At 44.8% G+C, this 20093-nt stretch overlaps 6 protein-coding genes across 6 annotated transcripts; 3 read left to right on the top strand and 3 right to left on the bottom strand.

Annotated features, from left to right (window-relative positions):
* Nucleotides 1-150: 150 nt before the first annotated feature.
* Nucleotides 151-3609, bottom strand: BGW36DRAFT_298705 (uncharacterized protein; the record flags this gene model as incomplete). The annotated part of the gene is made up of 8 exons (XM_046211459.1): nucleotides 151-464; nucleotides 536-1217; nucleotides 1279-1988; nucleotides 2041-2580; nucleotides 2638-3057; nucleotides 3136-3178; nucleotides 3230-3326; nucleotides 3482-3609. The coding sequence occupies 8 exons, from the start codon at nucleotides 3607-3609 to the stop codon at nucleotides 151-153; spliced, it is 2934 nt and encodes a 977-aa protein (XP_046070141.1).
* A 581-nt stretch (nucleotides 3610-4190) lies between these two features.
* BGW36DRAFT_398329 (major facilitator superfamily transporter) lies at nucleotides 4191-5765 on the top strand (the record flags this gene model as incomplete). The annotated part of the gene is made up of 5 exons (XM_046218397.1): nucleotides 4191-4248; nucleotides 4306-4512; nucleotides 4586-4791; nucleotides 4862-5259; nucleotides 5339-5765. 5 exons carry the CDS (start codon nucleotides 4191-4193, stop codon nucleotides 5763-5765), a joined length of 1296 nt encoding a protein of 431 aa, XP_046070140.1.
* A 1200-nt stretch (nucleotides 5766-6965) lies between these two features.
* Nucleotides 6966-7992, top strand: BGW36DRAFT_360716 (beta-lactamase-like protein; the record flags this gene model as incomplete). Its single annotated transcript, XM_046214205.1, has 2 exons — nucleotides 6966-7190; nucleotides 7264-7992. 2 exons carry the CDS (start codon nucleotides 6966-6968, stop codon nucleotides 7990-7992), a joined length of 954 nt encoding a protein of 317 aa, XP_046070139.1.
* Nucleotides 7993-8743: 751 nt separating this feature from the next.
* On the top strand, nucleotides 8744-14390 carry BGW36DRAFT_398327 (beta-ketoacyl synthase domain-containing protein; the record flags this gene model as incomplete). The annotated part of the gene is made up of 5 exons (XM_046218396.1): nucleotides 8744-9069; nucleotides 9132-9432; nucleotides 9500-10297; nucleotides 10367-13009; nucleotides 13068-14390. The coding sequence occupies 5 exons, from the start codon at nucleotides 8744-8746 to the stop codon at nucleotides 14388-14390; spliced, it is 5391 nt and encodes a 1796-aa protein (XP_046070138.1).
* A 238-nt stretch (nucleotides 14391-14628) lies between these two features.
* Nucleotides 14629-16219, bottom strand: BGW36DRAFT_381899 (uncharacterized protein). Its single transcript, XM_046216475.1, has 3 exons — nucleotides 15511-16219; nucleotides 15138-15438; nucleotides 14629-15058 (listed from the first exon to the last, which is right to left on the bottom strand). The coding sequence occupies exons 1-3, from the start codon at nucleotides 15858-15860 to the stop codon at nucleotides 14969-14971; spliced, it is 741 nt and encodes a 246-aa protein (XP_046070137.1). The 5' UTR covers nucleotides 15861-16219; the 3' UTR covers nucleotides 14629-14968.
* Nucleotides 16220-17349: 1130 nt separating this feature from the next.
* BGW36DRAFT_452827 (uncharacterized protein) lies at nucleotides 17350-18663 on the bottom strand (the record flags this gene model as incomplete). Its single annotated transcript, XM_046221853.1, has 1 exon — nucleotides 17350-18663. One exon carries the CDS (start codon nucleotides 18661-18663, stop codon nucleotides 17431-17433), a length of 1233 nt encoding a protein of 410 aa, XP_046070136.1. The 3' UTR covers nucleotides 17350-17430.
* Nucleotides 18664-20093: the final 1430 nt, after the last annotated feature.

Raw genomic sequence — 20093 nt, 5'->3', positions numbered from 1 at the left:
AACGAGCTGGCAGCTGGTAATGAAATGTTAATGAAAGGTCAACCAAGAATCTAACTAATATTTCCCAGCTCAGGAGCACGCTTTCTGCCCCACAATTCCACACACGAAAACAGCTGGATATAGGGGATTCGTAACCATGGCTCTGCCAGCCTACTTGGGCTCTGCATAGAGGATAGAAAACCGCATGACAGGAGTGTATGCCTTGACCTCAGCCAGTTTTAGACCGGCACCATCGAGCAGGGAAATCCACTGGTCGAGAGTACGAATCTTAGCCCCAAACATAGCCAGCATCTGCAAATCGAGACCAGTAGGGTACAGGTTGGCCCCAGTATCGGGAAGAACAACTTCATCAAGGAGGATCTGAGAACCTGGGCTCAATGCAGGAACAAGATTCTTGAGTAAGCCAATAGCAGGGCCATCGTCCAGCGTTTGAAGGATCGCGTTGAGATAATAGTACTTAGCTCCTGTTGTCTTCGTCAGTATGATATAATATTGAATGATTGTCTGATTCTAACGAGAAGGGGGAAAGACGGACCCTTGATTGGTTGTGGCGTGAAGACATCGTGCGCTACCTTTTCGACTCCATCAATGGGTGGAGTGAATTTAACAGTCTCCGGACTATCTTCAAGAATAACACGTCCGGCGAGCTGCGGATATGCTCCTACCAAGCTTCTGGACTGTTTGCCTATATTTCCATTTATATCAACAAAAATGGTGCGATCAGCTGGTTCAGAGGCAATAATTTCATTGAAAGGAATGACACTGAGCCAGTCACCTTCCTTGTGCACGGACATTACTCCACGCAGCAACTTCAAGATGTCTGGGCGTTTCTTTGCCCAGGCAAAGAAATTGATGTGTGTATTTTGCGACTTGTGGAAGGAACTGATACCATTAGTTGGGCTCTTGTATTCATTTTCTTCGAGGAAATCTGGAAGGGCGTGAAAGGCGGGGTTGCTGATGGTATAGAAAAACTCTAGAGTGCTCGAAATTCCGTCATCTGCAAGGGTCTTCGTATGCTGAGTGGCTGTAAAGCGGTCCTTTCCAACCTCCTTGACAAAACGATGACCGGAGAAGTAACGCAAGAGACGTCCAACTAGGGAAGGGTCTGCGCCACCGGGTCTGGTCAACTCATCAACTGTTAGAGAAGACTCGGTTTCCGCCAGAGACTTGAAAAGACCGAGGCGGTTTCCGATCTTGATCAAACCAAGTATACGACCCTATCGAATGATGTTAGCGATGGTCTTTCATTTATGTAGGGAAAAAGTAGATTCTACATACAGTATCCGCAAGACGCCTCATGGTATCATGAGGGGTCTCTAGCTTTTCTGCGGTTTCCTGAAGAGAGTTTATGAGGAAGTGCCGACTAGACTCATCTAGCACCAGTCCCTCACCAAGAACAGGGTGAAGAAGCTTATCGAAGCCGGAACCGCCATGCTTGTTGTTGTTGTTGCTGGATCCATTGGCAGAAGATGATCCATTCACATGACCATTTACCTGACCGTTTGCATGACCGTTCGTGGTTTTTCCCTCGTCTTTTTTGTCGCTCATCATCTTGTCAACGTCTGGAGTGTGCCCCTCCAAGAATCCCAAGGAGAATAGCTGTGCTTTACTAAGCTTTTGGGTCTCGGTCTGCTTCAATCCAAGTTTCCCTCGCTCGACGATAGCTACCAATCCGTCAATTGTGTCCTTGGTGAAATTGTCGATATTGACCATATCCTCGTGACGCATCATCTTTCGTCCGCGCAGCATGTCCAATGCTTGGGATTCTTCTGGCGTGAGGGTTTTTTGAATCTCATCAATGGCTTTTACCGTTTTTTCATCTGTGGCCTCGGCATCATGAACATCAAGACTCTTCAGCTTCTCGACAAGAGATTCTTTCAGTGTTGGATCAATGTGAAGCCAAGAACGGAATGCAAACTCGACTGTCTTAGAGATTTCATCTTGAGTAAGTTTGCCCCTTGTGTCAGCATCAACCGTGCCCTGGATAACTTTTGCATTGTTAGTTTAACGTATCCAGCGCAGAATATACATGTAGCTTACTAGGTCTGTAGAGATCAAATGCTCTATCAAAACTATCCTCATCAAAGTCGCTAATCACAGGCTCATCCTGCAGGCGGATCTGCTTCAGTGCACTGCTGACTACGACCAAAAACCGGGTATAGCTCGTTGATGTCTTCTTAGAATGCCAAGCGGCAGCAGCATCCTCGGTGGTGTGACCTCGTATAGATGCCGCGACAGTCGTTGCTGCAGAGAGTCCACCATGGACAGCCAAATGCACACCAGTTGAGAAGAAAGGATCAATAAAGGCGCCTGCATCTCCAATTATCCGAGCATACGGGAATGCATAGTGAGATGCACTGTATGACCAGTCGGACGCAGATTTAATATCCGTGATAAGCTCAGCACTACCAATCAACTCTTTGATACCGGGTACCAGCTCTAATGACTGAAGGTAAAAGTCCTTGCTAGACGGTGAGCCGGCCTCTCTCTTCTTCTTGGTGGCCATCTCCTGGTTCTGGACGATACCAACCGAGTGGGTTCCATCGTGCAACGGAATGAACCAAACCCAACCACTGGCATCTGCAGTTTAAGCCCCAATATTAGCATTTTTATGGACTAATTGTATTTATCTCTTACCTCTCAGCGCCTCGAAGTAGGGCGAGCCTTGCCTAGGAGTACCGACGCCATAAGCACCGCAGCCTCTCCAGTAGGCCCAATTCGCAATGTTCTTGAGCCCTTGGTTGTAGTGACGGTTCTTCAAGTATTTAGTGCTAAGCAAACCCTGTCGCCCACTGGCATCGATGAGGTACGTGAAGGAAATGGTTCCAGAGCGACCATCCTTGGTGCTCCAGCCAGCGGAGACCGGGCGGCCGGGGTACTCGTGGCCATCGATGGTGCCTGCACTCCCTGGTGCGAATTCGACGGAGTTAACTTTCACGGCATCAAATATTTTGGCGCCAGATTCTCCAGCGTGTTTGAAAAGCAGCTCATCTCCTTCCGAACGGACCACATTCCAGGAATGTCCTTGAGGCCCTCCGGCGGCAATAAAGTCGGTATCTATCCAAGGAAGAAATCAGATTACCAATATTGAAATGCCTACCACATGAAACCCGGTAGGTATGGGGGGGAACTAACACGCTTCTGGTCGGCTCCAGTTCAATTTGAAAGCCGCGCCATTCTACCCCCCAACAGGTCAGCACAAATCTAAAGAACGATCTCTCGAGTTCACCTTGATTCTAAAACCGTGTGATTCCCATTTCTCGTAGGCGTCGATGTACTTCAGAAAATAGCGCAGGGATGGAAGCATGCTCTCTCCGATATGGTATCTGATGCAGAACTCATTGTAAGCATCGGGCTATTCGGCTCTTGGAGAGCCCGACCTAGGGCTCCAGGGCTCAGGAGGGATCGCCTGCAGCTTACCACTGTGGCAGATACACAAGGGCTTGCCCAATAATAGCTCACAGATGGGATGACGCCTTACCTAGGGAACTTGTCCGCCTCCAGAACCACCACGTCAATCCCTTCTCGTGCCAGGGCGGAGGCGGCATAAGAACCAGCCGGTCCACCGCCAACAACAAGTACAGTGGTTGTTTGCGGAATGTAAGCCATCTTGCTTTCTATATTCGGTTTTCTATTAAGCTCAATTCAATACTATGTGGGCTTTGTTTCAATGGCTCGCAAAAAGACTACACACCCTCAAAGCTACTCGTCTAGGCTTCATTATAAGGACATCCTTCGTCTACACAAAGAGTCCTTGTGCTTCTCTATCGTCCTGAAGATACACCCGGTTCGACTACCGCGCTGAAGTTTCCGGTTCCGTGAAATGATTACGACCGACTATGCTCGTCGGCGAGACGGAGCCGACCTTGACATAGCAAAGCGGCTCCCGGGATTTTCATTGGCTGGTCGGATTCCGGTCAGCCAATAGAATTCGCAGAAGCGGCTCGCCAGCCCTAATTTATTGCTCGCATGCAATGAATTATTTCTAATCAACAGCTGTAAGGAAATTACCCCTTTTGAGCCTTTCCAATCTACAAACATGGCCTTGATAAACATCCATTCCGCACTCACACCATGTCTTTACGACTTGCCATCCCGCTCCGAGCTGATCCCTCTACCTGCTTTTACTGGCGTGTTCCGAGACCACCGCCTGTCACTAAACTGCCCTCGATACACTACGTACCGGAATCATGAGTAACTCTTCTACCGAAGCACCTGATATTCATGGTCAGGAAGCCGATAAAGATGGTCCAGCCTCCAAGCCAGACTTTGCCCGGTCGGCTGAACTCTCTCTGGCCGAGAAAGGAACGCCTCCCGACTTACCGGCCCATAATCTTCACGCCTTTCCGGAGGGAGGCACGGATGCCTGGCTGACCGTTGCAGGTGCTTCAGCATCTCTTTTTGTTTCCTTTGGTTGGATCAATTCTATTGGTCTCTTTCAAGAGTTTTTTCAGGATGATTTACTTCCTGAGTACACACCGTCTGAGATTGCATGGATCCCCTCTTTAATGTGTACGTGTATACAGTATGCACAATATGACTTATAGGGTATCACGCTGACAGCTGATAAACTTTATTTCTGTAGTACTTTTCATGTTCATCGGTGGCATTTTTATCGGGAAAGTTTTTGATGACGATGGTCCCCGATACTTGCTTGCCTTTGGCACGTTTCTTCACGTTTTAGGTCTCATGCTTACCAGCGTATCGTCTCAATATGTTCAAATTATTCTATGTCAGGGCGTTGTTTCTGCTCTAGGGAGCTCTATGATAATGTTCCCAGCAGTGTCATGCGTAAGTGACCTCGAGAACTATCTGTTAGTGACTCATGCAACCATTACACAAGATAACCGTACGAATCTAGGTTCAAACATGGTTCCGTGAGAAGAGAGGACAAGCAATGGGCCCAGTGATGGGCTCTTCTTCCCTTGGCGGCATTATATTTCCCTGCATGGTGACTAGCCTTTTGCCTCAAGTCGGGTTTGGCTGGACGTATAGGATATGTGCCTTCCTGATATTGGCGTTGTGTGTCTTTGCCAATTTTACCATCAAGTCACGCTTGCCTCCAAACCCAACAAAGTTTCAGATAATTAACTATCTACGTCCCTTCAAAGAACCAACATTTGTATTTGTCAGCTTGGGAATCTTCTTCTTTTGGTGGGGAATGTTCATTCCCATGAACTTTATCGTTGAGGCTGCTCTGCAGCGAGGTATTTCGGTGCATTTATCTCGGTACCTTGTTGCGATTCTGAACACTACTGGGTGAGTTTCTATATTTCATACTGGTAGCTTTTAAATTGTGAATGGACTGTATCGGGTACTAATGAGCATGTAATCACAGGGTGCTTGGCCGTGCAGTTCCTGTAGCTTTGGGTGACAAGCTAGGTCATTTCAATGTGACAATAATCATGGCTATCTTCACCACTGTGTTAGTTCTAGCTCTTCTAATGCCAACAACCGGGCAGGCTTCGATCTTAGCTTTCACTGCTTTGTTTGGGGTTGGGTCTGGTGGTGTCATCGGTCTCGCTCCAGTTATATGCGCCCATGTATCTCCTATTCGAGAAATTGGAGCTCGTATAGGCACTGCCTACTTCTTTGCTTCATTTGCCGCTCTGACTGGCTCTCCCATCGGAGGCCAGATCGTTGTTGACAGAAAGGGGAAATACTTCGATACTTTTCTTTTCGCAGGTGTCTGCTGTGCTATCGGCACTGTTTCTTTTATCATCGCACGCACTACCCATGCTGGGTTCAAACTCGGCAAAGTTTAAAGTTGGTTGTTTCTACAGATATATGAGGAAAGGTTTTATTTATCTCATGACACGTGCAAATTCATGCGGTAACTGCCTCATAATTGGACGGATTAAATAGATTTGTCGGTTTTTGACTGATTATAATGAGCTAGAAATTGTTTTGTTATATTTATGTAAACAGACACATGCACTGTTGTGGGTCATCGAGTGAGAGTACGCAATACCAGGGAAAATGTATTGTTATTCATCAGTAATTGTGAGATAACGTGGATTTTTTTCTACGAAAGACATCAATCGATGCTTTAGAATGAATGTTCACTTGCAGATGAAGATGCTTTTTATTAATCCAACTTAATCCTGTCATTAAAAATAGTTTCATGCTTCAAGTAATCGAGATCCGTTGCCTACAAGGATATTAATTATTATTGTAAATGAGAGACTGAGATCTACATTGACTTTGCAAGGAGTATCTATTCGAGAGCATTTCCATCCTAATTAAGTTCATTGGGCCAGAAAAGAGAGTAAAATTAGTAACTTGATTTGCCTAAGACACATTACGAGCTGCAAGTAATTGATAGCATCATTTATCTTTAGCTTCCATTGTGAATTTGAAAATTACAAGCGTTGTTCTCCACGTTTCATTGGAATAAGATGCATGAAAACCAACACTCTTCTAACATATTTGTCATAAAGAGCTCTCATATTATAGGACCATCCTTTCACCCACTGACATGCACACCAACGTTTAATATCCACGCTAAGATACACGACGTTTCTGGCAATGTCAACCATGCTGCATAAGCTTATCTGGTGAAGATAGGCTAGGTATGCAACTTGCTCTACATGTGGAAACGATGCGAACAGCCAGTAAGCTGAGTGTAATTTTCTTCCAACACCAGACTAGCGGAGTCCGATAATTATCGGATTTAGATTTCCGTACTATTTATCGGTTTGCTATACTTTGTCTCAGCTTAGCCCGTTAAGATGTTAATTTTGTCGAATGCTTGTCTGAGACCGATAGATTCGCAGTATTGGGTACTGGTTGAATTCTGATGTTACAGACAAACTCAAAGCGGACCGGACGATATTAGCTTTATTGCAGTTGATACGGTTAAGTCAGCTTAATTTCATTTATATGCGTTAAACCAAAAATAACAATAAGGATGTCACATACTTTGCCGCAAGTCATTATACTACCAGAAAATTTGATGATTCAGAATGGTATCAAACACGCAAGAGGGTAGAGAAAAGCATTCTTATAATGCATTTAGTGATTATCTTTCAGCACAAAGAGGATTAATTCCTGAACTTCCTCCCGTGACCCATGTGACATCTCGAGTTATTAGAATTCTGGGAGGGAACCCAGGAGAGATGCAGTTACAAGGAACCAATACATATCTATTGGGCACTGGAAATTCCAGAATACTGGTTGATACTGGCCAAGTAAGCTTTATGCAATTTCTCATATTCCATTTCAGAAGATTAAAAACATGTTTTAACCCGAGTTTGGGCTTAGGGATTTAAATCTTGGATTGAGAGTTTGATCCAGTATCTGAACAGCAAAAACCTAGACATTTCTTTTGTTCTCCTCACACACTGGCATCAAGATCATACAGGCGGTGTTCGAGATCTGATTTTCCATAAACCACATCTCGCGTCTCGTATTTACAAAAGCAATCCCGATCGTGGTCAGATACCCATTGCAGATGGGCAGATCTTCCATGTTGAAGGCGCGACTTTAAAAGCGATTCTAGCTCCAGGCCACGCTTTTGATCACACCTGTTTTGTTCTAGAAGAAGAACAGGCTCTATTCACAGGAGATAATATTCTCGGGCATGGATTTACTGTTATTGAAGACCTGGGAGCGTATCTCTCAAGCCTAAGATATATGGAGAGCCAGAGATGTCTCGAGGGTTACCCCGGCCATGGAACGGTGATTGAAAATCTCGCATGCAAAATAGGCCAATATATTCGACGCGAAGAACTTCGCATTAACCAAGTGTATTCACTACTAGTGAAAAAAAATGTTTCTCAACAAGGCTCTCTGAGAAAGTCCAGTTTCACCAATCGAGAGCTTGTAACACTCCTTTATGGTGAAGTGTCCGACTCGTTGTTTGAGATTGCCTTGGGGCCGTGCATAAATAATTGTTTATGGAAATTGGCAGAAGATGGAAAAATAGGATTTGAGATTAGAGGGTGTAATAGGGTTTGGTACGCTCATTCAAGTGTTTTTCTTGGGAACTAGATTTATTTCATTGCGGATACATCAATTGATATATCGGATATACGTCTGTCAATCTGGTGGTGGATTCCTCTAACCTTGGAAATCTACGATATACAACTTTTTATTACTAAAGAGAAAACCTAAGCAAACTAGAATCTCGTTTTTCTTCAACCCAATAGTGTGTTACGTATAGTACTTTTAATTTCGGTCTATTGGTTATCATCCTTATGAATAGGATAATTCCAAACAATTGTGGGATAGAACCGTTTGGAGTTAATACAACGCATTCGTCTCCATAACGCATGCATTCTCATTCTTAAGTTCATTACACAATTTGCTTTAATTATAGACCTGATAAAGTTCTTTAGCCTTTAGGGAGAGCTCTGGGTGCTCTAAGCATGCCAGAAGAGACAGAATCATCGGAGTAAGTAACTCTATCTGATTATCACTGTCCGAACTGTACCGGAACCCGAACCCAGTATTTTCCGGAATCCGGATTTTCCTGGGCAGCAAGATCGGGATGTGTTAAGTTGATATTGGCCGGGTTTAGATTATGTATTATGCCGCAAAACAGACATTCAATAGTTGGAAAATTATCGGTAACCCTAGAAATATCTTGCCATAGTTTTCAGGGCTTTCAAATAAGGATTATAACAAACCATATTCCTTCAAAAACGGTTTGGAATTGCACGAGGCCCTTTAGAGTCTGAAATCTCGGTCTATTTGCAAGCATCATTTTGTCTCCGCAATGGAAACCCATTCTCAATCATCTATGGTTTCTTTTGGAGCGGAGTGTACCACTAAACTTCTTCTTTTCAGCCATGAATTTCCTGCCGATGACGTCCAAGAGCTTTTTCGTGGTCTGCATAGACACAGCAAGGGAACGAAATTCCCTCTACTTGCAACTTTCTTGACGGAATGTACTCGAGTCTTGAAAGAGGAAATCTCGAAGTTGCCGCGAGAGCTTCAAGATGATATTCCTGCATTCCACTCAGTCACAACCTTTGCTGCATATTTCAATGAATTAAGAAAGGGCCCTTTGGGTGGCGCATGGGAAGGGGCTTTTCTATGCATCTATCAAATTGCTATGTTTATAGGGTCCGTAAGCACCTCATCCCATTCAAAATTACAATTATCTCTAACTTTGACGAGTTTTGTAGATATTTTGAAGCCAATGACTTAGATTATGATATTCCCAACAGGAGTGTCACAGTCGTCGGAATGAGTATTGGCCTATTTGCGGCTTCAGCTACTGCGGCAGCCTCATCTCTCGCAGAGTTAGCTCTTACTGGTGCAGAGAGTGTACGGGTCTCATTTGCCTTCTGCACCCATGTGCGCCGTACGTCCGATTTGCTGGAGACACCAGGTGTGGATGAGAATCTCTCCAGCTGGGCCTATGTGGTCATGGGGTTATCTGCAGATAAAATTCAAGATGAGTTAGATCAGTACAACAAAGAGACGGTATGCTCACAATCCTTTGTTCATATCAATCAATGCTGGATTACTCACACCATACCTTTACGTACAGAGAGCTTCGAAGCTCAATAAGTTGACCATTAGTCATACTGACATCAATTCAGTCGGTATAACTGGCCCGCCAGCACGCCTTCGACATTTATTTCAGCGCTCCGAAGTTCTGAGATACTCTAAGCATTCCTCGCTTCAAATCCACGGAGGGCTATGCCATGTTCCAGACATCTATGACGTTACAGATGTAGAAGCTATAATGAATACATCGTCCATAGAGGCATGGCATCATCGTCTTTTGCGACTACCTCTTCTCTCCCCACATACTGGGATGCCATTTCCTGCAGAAAACGCAGCTCACTTGGTCGAATTGATTGTAAAGGAGGCGCTGATGAAACCTCTTCACTTCGACAATTTAGTTGATGGAATCTTGAACATAATGTCTAGCCCAGGTTTAGTGGAGTGTGACGTACTGCATTTCCGTACGTCTATCATTTCAAAAGGTCTTATATCTACCCTCGAATCGAAACTGTCTAAAATCCAGATATCTTGTTACGATATCGTTGACTGGATACAGCAAGAGTATGTAAATCCACCCCGACTTCTGAAAGACTCAAAACTGGCAATTGTCGGTATGGCCTGTCGCATGCCGGGAGGGGCCAATGACCATGAGCTCTTCTGGGAGCTACTCGTAGATGGACGCGATGTCCATACTCGAGTTCCTGCAGACCGATTTGACTTGGAAGCTCATTACGATCCTACTGGGGCTATGGAAAATTCTACAGATACCCCGTATGGGAATTTTATTGATGGGCCCGGTTTATTCGACCCCGGGTTCTTCAATATGTCCCCCCGTGAAGTAAGTTAAGCCGTTTTAATCCCAAGTTACGAATATAACTAACTCTATATTTTTTTTTCTCTCTCAAAGGCTGAGCAGACAGACCCTATGCAGAGATTAGCTCTTGTGACAGCCTACGAGGCACTTGAAATGGCTGGTTTTGTTCCCAACCGGACTGCATCATCAAATATGAAGCGTGTGGGGGTTTTCTTTGGGCAAGCAAGCGACGATTACCGCGAGGTGAACGCTAATCAAAATGTCAGTACGTATGGAATTCCTGGAACGGAAAGAGCTTTTGGCAATGGACGTATAAATTACTTTTTTAAGTTCCAAGGTCCCAGCTTCAGCTTGGATACTGCCTGCTCTAGCGGTCTAGCAGCCGTAAATGCGGCCTGTTCTTCTCTTTGGGCTGGGGAAAGTGATCTTGTTATTGCAGGTGGCCTGAATGTCATTACTAACCCAGACATCTATTGCATGCTTACAAAAGGTCACTTTCTTTCTAAGACGGGGCAATGCAAAGTCTGGGACGAGGGAGCGGATGGATATTGTCGTGCTGATGGTATTGGCTCAGTCGTGATCAAGCGCCTCGAGGATGCTATCGCTGATAACGACAAAATTCTTGGTACGATTGCTGCAGGTGCAACGAACCACTCATGCGATGCAGTTTCAATTACACATCCTCATGTAGGGGCGCAGAAAGATAATTACCGGCAGGTGATACTTCAAGCAGGAATCAATCCCCTTGATGTCAGCTATGTTGAACTTCACGGAACTGGCACACAGGCGGGTGACGCTGTTGAATCCGAATCTGTGTTGGAAATATTTGCCCCAGTGACCCCAAAGCGTCGGCCAGAGCAGCGACTGCATCTGGGTGCGGTTAAATCAAATATTGGCCACGGTGAAGCGGCTGCAGGTGTTGCTTCGTTGATCAAGGTTTTACTGATGTATCAGAAAAATTTGATCCCACGCCACGTGGGTATCAAGAGCAACATCAACCCTGCAGTAGCTAAGAATCTGGAAAAGAGAAATGCAGGTGTGGTTTTTGAGAATACTCCGTGGCCAAGGCCAGAGGGAGGAAAAAGATATGCCATAGTCAACAGCTTTGGAGCTCATGGGGGAAATACAACGCTTGTGCTAGAGGATCCACCAAAGAAAAGAGGGACAGATATCGTTGGTGACTCCTTAGAGGTGCATCCTATCACTATTTCCGCGAAAAGTAAAGTATCATTGAAAGGAAACATCGAGGACCTAATTCAGTACCTGGTTCAGAACCCAGACTCTAGCCTACAAGATCTATCCTATACTTTGATGGTACGCCGTATTCATCATCCCCGTCGGATTTCGACATCGGTATCTAGTATCAGCCAGCTGCAGGATTTCTTGAAGAACTCTATTCAGTCGTCTGATGATGTTAAATCTGTCTCCTCAGTTGCACCAAAAATGGTGTTTGCATTTACTGGACAAGGGTCCTTCTATCGTGGTGCCGGCCAGCAGCTTTTCCAAAGCTTTCCCTACTTCAACCAGCAGGTTCGACAGCTGGATCACGTAGTTCAAAAACTTGGTTTTCCAGCTATCATACATGAAATTGAGGGTACCAAGATATCCGACGAAGAGGTTGTATCGCCCATTATCACCCAATTGGTCATCCTTGTCCTCCAAATTGCTCTAATAAAGTTTTGGAAAAGACTAGGGCTCAGCCCTGCAGTGGTTATTGGTCACAGTCTTGGTGAATATGCAGCCATGGTGGCCTCAGGGGTACTGTCACCTTCAGATGCTATCTACTTGGTTGGAAAGCGAGCAGAACTTCTGGTAAAATACTGTAAGCCCAGGAGTCATATCATGCTATCGGTCCGAGCTGGTCTCGACGAGGTCAATCGACTGGTGAACAACCAGGTGTACTTTGAGATATCATGTTTGAACTCGTCCCAGGAGACCGTCATAAGTGGCCCAAGAGAAGATATTGGTGCGATCCGGACGTTAATCGAAGCAGAGGGGCTCAAATGCCTCGCTTTAGACATCCCCTATGCCTTCCACTCCGGCCAGCTAGATGCGATACTTGATGAGTTCGAGGATGCTGCAAGCCACATTGTTTTTAAGCCTCCTACTATTCCGATTGTTTCGCCTCTCCTTGGCCAGAGTATTTTTGATGGGAAGACAATAAACGCAAAATATTTGCGTCGTGCTTCTCGCGAGCCAGTCAATTTTGTGATGGCACTTGAATCTGCTGCCTCTGCTGGCATCATAGATGACAAAACTATCTGGCTTGAAATTGGTTCTCATCCAATCTGCAATGCATTTGCTCGTAGTCATAACGCAAATTTGAAAACTTTCATATCGCTCCAGAAAAATGAACACAATGTCACCACGGTTACTACCACTCTTACTGGTTTGCATGCTGTCGGTCTACCTCTTCGCTGGGGTGAGTATTACCGGGACAATGAACGCTCTTACAATCTCTTGCACCTCCCACACTACCACTGGAATAATGAAAACTATTTCATTCCTTATACTGGAACGTGGACTCTCGAGAAAGGCCGTTCCAAATATTGCTCTAGTGAACCTCTCGTCTCACCTGCAATATCGTCTTTACAGAGCACCTCAGTGCAACGTGTGATTATTGAAGAACTTCAAGAGTCTACGGGCCATCTTGTTGCGGTAACCGACATACAGAGACCGGATTTCTTAGAAGCGGTGAATGGACACAAGATGAATGGACGGGGTGTAGTTACCGGGGTAAGCTTTCCTCTTCTTTCATCTGTATGGTGGCTTGGGCTAACCTATCAATGTCTAGTCTATTTGGGGAGAAATCAGCCTTACCGTCGGCGAGTACTTGTATAAGCGTCTAGTTCCAGAAGCGAAGACGGTCAATATGAATGTCGCTGAAATGGAAGTACTTGAATCCCAGCTGCCCAATGATGACAACACAAAACCACAACTGATTCAAATCGAGGCATTCATTGACCTCATGGATTCCTCCACGGCAGTCAAATGGTATAGTATAAAGTTGGATGGCAGTCGATCGGAATATGCATTTGCATCCGCCACCGTATTCTACGAAGACCCTAAGGCGTGGAAAACCGAATGGCGGAAAATAACACACCTACTAGAAGAACGCATTGCGACGCTATCATCCATGGCAGCCAGCAGATCCGCCAATAAGCTAACACGTAACATGATCTACCAGCTATTTCAAAATATTGTTGACTACGCAGATGTATACCGTGGCATGCAATCCCTGGTCTTGAATGGGCTCGAGGCCTTTGCAGACGTTGAGCTCACTCCGGATCGTCATGGGTCGTGGCACACTCCACCGCATTGGATTGATAGCGTCTTCCAGATGGCAGGTTTTGTCATGAACGGTGGCGACGAGACAAACACAAGAGAATTCTTTTATATCACCCCGGGATGGGATGATCTTCGCATCGCAAAGCCCCTTGCGCCAAATATTCCTTATCAGAGCTATGTTCGCATGACACCATCCGAGGACGAAGCAAACACTTTTATTGGGGATATTTACGCTTTGCAATCTGGAGAAATTGTCGGGGTTTGCGGGGGTATTAAATTTAGGAGAGTTCCTCGAGTACTCATGCAGCGTCTATACGCAGGTCCACGACAATCTCAACCGGTCGACTTACCATCTCATCATACCGCTCCTCAGGTGGCGCCCACAGCCGATTCAAAGGCTCTGAGACAAGCACGACGCACAAGAACGCCACCGTCGGCTCCGGGTAGCTTGTCTTTTCCTGTTCCAATTACGTCTTCTGTGGCCGGAACACGCTCTAAAAAACCTGCGCCAACTCCTGCAGCAAAGCAAGAAGTGACGTTTCCTTCTTTTGTAGATACAAACAATACGGCCTCTACTGAGAGTAGTGTCAAGCAGCCGCAAGACGAAGTTGTCGTTAGTTGCATGAATCTCATTTCTCGAGAGACTGGGCTGGATATCAAAGAATTTGTTGACGAAGCTTCGTTTGCCGAGCTCGGGATTGACTCTCTCATGTCGCTTGTCTTATCTGAGAAGCTTTTGAATGAGCTAGGAGTCGAGGTCAAAAGCTCCATTTTCCTTGAATGTCCTACGGTAATCGAATTCACGAATTGGTTGACACAGTATCGTTAGACATGAGTAATATTTACTTGGAATTATACAAATTCACCTTCTTGTTTTGCTCAAACTGATTTTATTTGCTCAGAATGAGATAAGATTGCCAATAAGTGCGAATATGATTGGTTTTTGAGTTGCTTTTGTTGCCTTTCAGTGCTTCTAGGCATTATGGGACTCCATTTTTGCTTTTTCTCCTCTCTTCGACCCTTTTGATTACAAATTGATCTTAAATTACTTTTCTTTGGAAAAAAAATAATCAAGCTAAATATATTCTGATATTACCCAAATAAATCGACTGACGATATTTGGGGTTATCAATAGCTATTGGATTATTACAGCATCTGGGTATTTTAAATATCGGTTTGGATCATGCCAGCAAATATCGATCTTGAGAAATTGATACAGATACTAATCGAATAGACTAATGGATCAATGGTCTCCTGATATTAGAATTAATGAACATTATTGATGTCTTCAAACCTTCATTTGCTACCGCGCACATGGGTTGCATAATACCCCTTCTCCTCGTCCAGCAAAGCTTTCATTTTGTTTTAGCTACCTATAGCCAAGATTCTGGAGTCATAGCAGCACTGTTAAAACCTCCCAATGTAAGGCCGGATATCCAACTCGTGCGTAAATGCTGATCTAGGTTGCGTATGTAAATGCCAGGAGCTTTCTGCGATCTTTGCAGGTAACAATCGATATTAATAGGTTGCCCTCTTCCAGACTTGAATATATTATAATGGCAAGGACCAGACTTACTGCATCGGGGCTTATTTTGCTGTCCGGCCCATGATTATAGATGTTTTCCCGTCCTGGTATATCAATAGCGCCATCAATAATGATGTGTGCTACATGCACGCCGACCGGCGAAAACTCTCTGGCCACCGTCTGAGTCAAGGCTCGTTGGCCATTCTTTCCAGCTGCAATATCTCCAAAGCGTGCTCCTCCTCTGGTGGATGCTGTGGCACCAGTAACTATTAGGGTTGGTGGATGGTTTGAAATTTTTACCGCATCAGCTAAAAGAGGCACCACTCTTTGAGCGAAATGAAAAAATCCACGACTTTCATTGTTAGCAATTCAGAGAAATAAAACACGGATTAATCAAGGACTGGGAAGTATATTAAGAACTTACATATTCCCGTTTAAACTGCTATCGAGCTCTTCCAGAGTAAGATCCAAGAAGGGTTTGAGACTTGGCCGGCCATTTGGACGGACATTGTATATGGCGGCTGCGAGATATCGGCCTGGAAACAGTTCCTTGCTTATTTTCTCAAAGGCAGCGTCGAGAGAGGACCTATCTGTTGCGTCGGTTGCGATTCCGATCGCTTGTCCACCGGTATTATTGATTTCTGCAACGACGCTATCGTAGCTTTCACCACTACGAGCAAGGAGGACCACAGGATACGCTTTTGCGAATCTTGTTGCGATAGACCGTCCAGTTCCAGGGCCGACCCCAGCAATAACTGCGTAAGCATTTGACATGATTCGTTAAATATTACTTTTAGTAATATACTGGAGAACAAGAATTCGGAAATATCATATGCTGTTATGCTTAATTAAAAGAGCCTTCATTTTTTCCCCCTCGTCTGTATTTCTAATAGCTAGATTAAAATTCAAAGGCACAGTTCAAGAAGGATTCTCGTGACTCGATTCCGCTTAAAGCAAGATTCTAGACCCAGCTAAATAGAGATTAGATCACGTTATAAAATTTCCGAACATACCAGAGTCGATAGAGTGAGTCCGTCGTTGGCCAACTGCGTAGGCTTGTTCGGCGCGAGTGTCATTCGTTTCGACTATCAGCTGTCACTTGTGGACAGCTTAAGCCTGATGGGAACAATATTGCACCATATTTGCAATGAATGGCACCAAAACATCCCTGTCTTAATACATACAGGGCCGGTAAGTTGGCTTGTCGGCCTCCGCTTGTGGCTGAAAGTCGGCGACAGATTGTCCGCTTTGCCGATGTGGAGAGTTGAGAATGTCACCTCTGTATGGAATGAATGGCACAAACACAATGTGTAGATAGGAGGCAATTTTTGAATCATTTTAGAAGCTTTGTGGATTTCTTCTAAACCATTAACGGAAAATGCAGAGTTTTTGGCTAGCAATCTTAACGATATTGACGTTAAGATTTCCTGCTAAAATAGTAACCAATTTATAGTGTCAAATATCAATTGTTAGGTCTGGTGACGACGTCGCGTCTCGCTAAATGGAACTACTCAACCAGAGCATCTATTTTTGTCGTTCAAACTCGATGACTATTATTCGCAATTTCCGCAAGAAATCTTGCATTACGTATTATGATTCTCCCGGCTGATTCTCATGCAAAAAGTGCCACTTGGTTGCAACTTGGAAGTATGTATTAGTAAGGTGGCTGAAAATCCTGGACCTAGCTATCAAATGGCGATATAAGCTAGATTTCAGGGTTCATTTGATTAAGTGATATCAGTTGATACCCCATGTAGTGTACCGATTTTCTTCCATAAAACCTGTACCCTGTTAAATTTTGCGAATAGTAATTCACAAAAGGCCCCCCTAAGCGATTCAGAATATATAGCAAGCATTAGTAGCATAATTCATGGTGGACGGGGAAATTTTATAGTTATGTAATGAATTGAAGTCCTTGCGATCTATATATAGGAGCAGAAACACTTCAAATGTTTAGATAGTTGACGGATGCACTCGAAAAGATAACTTCGAGCATATATCAAATGTATATTTGTTTCTAGACAACTGCAGGTATATATAATCAAATGAATGGATTTTCAACCGATATGTTTCACGGTATGATAGTCCTAGGCAGAAATTGATTCAAAGGTTCCGACAATCGGTTTCCTGTCAGTTGACCACATCCATGGCAATGGTTTGCGGAGAGACCTGAAGCCAACAGGTGAGTGACATGCCGTTTCTGCCGAGAGAGGAAATGTTTACTCTTCAAGTCTGTTCTCCAAGCTTTCCGGCTGTATATCAAACCCGTCTCAGGACTTAAGAATGAACGATTTATGAGGAACATAAGAAAAACAAAAAGAAAATAAAATCGTCTTTGGAATTTCTAACCACCACAGCCTACGCTGATGGGGGCAGTCATGAACCCAGAATGTCGACCATTCGCCAAGCGCGTTGCCTCTCCTCGAACCTTCTGTAACTGATGAGCCAGATAGTTCACTAATCGGTCTCTAACTAAAGCCATGGGGTCGTCGTCCTCTGACATCGGGGGCGACGGCTCTCCAAGATGTGTTGCTAATATTGGTTTCGAATTCGAATCGTTGATGCGTTGGGAGAAGATAGCAATCAAAGAACCAAGCTCTTGTAAGTGTGCCAATACCAAGTTAACCATGGTCTGGGTACCAATTGGGTCATCTAACGCATAGGTTCCAATAGTAACAGTTTGACGCAGCACTTTTTCTCTAGGTGGCTCCTTACTGTCTCCTCTTGATCTGTTTTGGGATGATGATGGCGGCCGACTAGACTCATGAGAATGATTCTGGTTCTGCTCGCTGCGAACTAGAGCACGGTACCATTTTATAAGTTTGTTGCAGATTGTGGTGACGACCAATTGAAGCTGAGGTTTAGACGAGCAGGAGCAGTGAATTATTCTGGACAAAGATCGTATTGCTTCAGTGTTTTTGGTCAAGGCAGAGCCAGTCAGACGCGGTCCATTCTGTTTCAGTCTACCAACGGGCGACACAGCCTTTTCCACAGTAGATATGCATGCTGTCGATGGGATATGCAGCAACTTAAGCGTCTGTTGAGCGAGTGCAAAGCAGCAAGCATGTGGAACGTGATTCGAATGGCCTGCTTTTCTTCCTCCGGTCCATTGCAACTGGGAGGATGAGGAGTTGCTTACATTGTAATTTCGCCTTGGTGTTGAATTTGGGGTGGTAATTGGAGTTTCCAGGTCCATAAGTGGAGGGAGAGCACAGCACGCCAGATTATCGTCGATGTCGACATCAAGTTCAAGCGCCGCCAGGGACCTGTTTTCATCTTTCTCTAATGGTGCAGTGTTGGGTGTCTCTTCAATGTGGTTCGCTGTTGGCACCGTGAGATCTGAGGTAGAGAACGCGCCCAACAACACGGATTCATCTACGGCTTCACCATTGTAATCAGACGAAAAAAGAATGTCTGGACAGGGAGCAGCCGAGTATGTGTGCCTGGCCATCTTCATAGCTGAGCCATCTGACAGTAATGGCTCTTCAGCGAGGCCTAGATCTGTCAGACTGGGACGGTTTCTTTTCAGAACGGACCCCGCGCCGGACCAGTTGCTGTTGCGATGCTGAACGAACATGGAGAGTTGGTGAGACAGGGTGGTTAAGACGATAGAATTACTGTGGTGTCAGAGTCGGTCATATTTTCTGGCATTATTATCGTTCTTTTAATCTTTTCTCTTCACCTGGATTTAGAATGCCATATCTGCTCCCCAACGAAATGAGACAAAAGACCAACTTGCTATCAATGCTGGCGCTACCCCGGAAAAGCTCAAGCGGACGGCCCAGGATTTGGAATCGGCCAGTAATCCCAGCCGCTATTATCGCTGGTAAGGATTCATCTAGCCAGTGAGATGAGCGAATGGGTTCTTCCATGCAGCCGATCATGCATGCTATGCAGAGCTTCGTATTGTCGTGAAATTTGTTTGGAGAAAAGAAGTCAAAACTATCAACTTGGCTTTTCTTTTTTTTGCAAGGGCCAACACTCACTTGATTTGCACATACGATTAACCCCACTCGTTATTGGCCTCTTCTTACGCCCTACGCGGCCATGGGTCAGTGCTAGTTCGGGTTAGATAGATTTATGTGTTGGGAGTAAGGATTTGGTAAGACAGCGGCTATGATTATGGACATTCAATTGGCTAGAATGTACCTAGTTCAGGACTGTCTGTTGGTGGCCTCGGGATATCACACCATTGTCCCCATTCTCCAGTCATGTATATGTCAAAGTTGGGATGAATTGGTACTAAATACGCTAGAGATGCAGAAGAAGTTTTGTCAACCCACGCCAAAGTAGTTCCTCGCCACGTGCAAGTGTCTTAACCTGGGACTAATGCAGTCACTATCATCAGATATTACTCCTAACGTTTTGGCTAGCGGTTCGGAAGATTGTCTGACGATTGACAAAGTACAGCATTGCAAGGTTCCGGGTAAGGTTAACTTAGAAACATTTTACACTAGAGACTGAGCTGATATCAAGAACGGTTTTCTCGGGACCAGACAAGGGCCTTATGAAGAGATGTTTGCCATGTGCCAACTAACTCGGTTGGGCATGTTAATATGATTTTGATTGCCAGTCACGGTCAACACGAATAGTAGCTTCATATTGCGACATGAGAAACGGCTGTTGGGCGGATCTCATTGAGCTGATAGCGTGATCAGAAGATTCTAGGCGCGTAACACCATCAATGGCTTTGAGGGAGAGGGTAAGACAGCGTTTGTATGAGATATACGAGCTAGTAATTTGAATTACCACATATGTTTAATGTTACGGACTCTTGATTGCTTACATAGTCCTCGGCTTCAGGGTTAAGCTTCGCCCATGGACCAATCAAACACATTAGGATTGTCACTGTTTGATAATCCTTGGATGCGAGCCCGTATCGGCGACTTAAGACTAGCCCACTTATCTTATAGATGGATGTTATTGAATTAGGGGTCCTATGGAACTTTCTCATGGCATATAATAATAAGACTCGTATACCGTATACAGAGAGGACCTAGCACCTCC

This window comes from Talaromyces proteolyticus (genome assembly GCF_021365285.1).
Source record: "Talaromyces proteolyticus strain PMI_201 chromosome Unknown BGW36scaffold_8, whole genome shotgun sequence".
Classification (NCBI taxonomy): domain Eukaryota; kingdom Fungi; phylum Ascomycota; class Eurotiomycetes; order Eurotiales; family Trichocomaceae; genus Talaromyces; species Talaromyces proteolyticus.
This window is presented reverse-complemented; position numbering and strand designations above follow the sequence as displayed.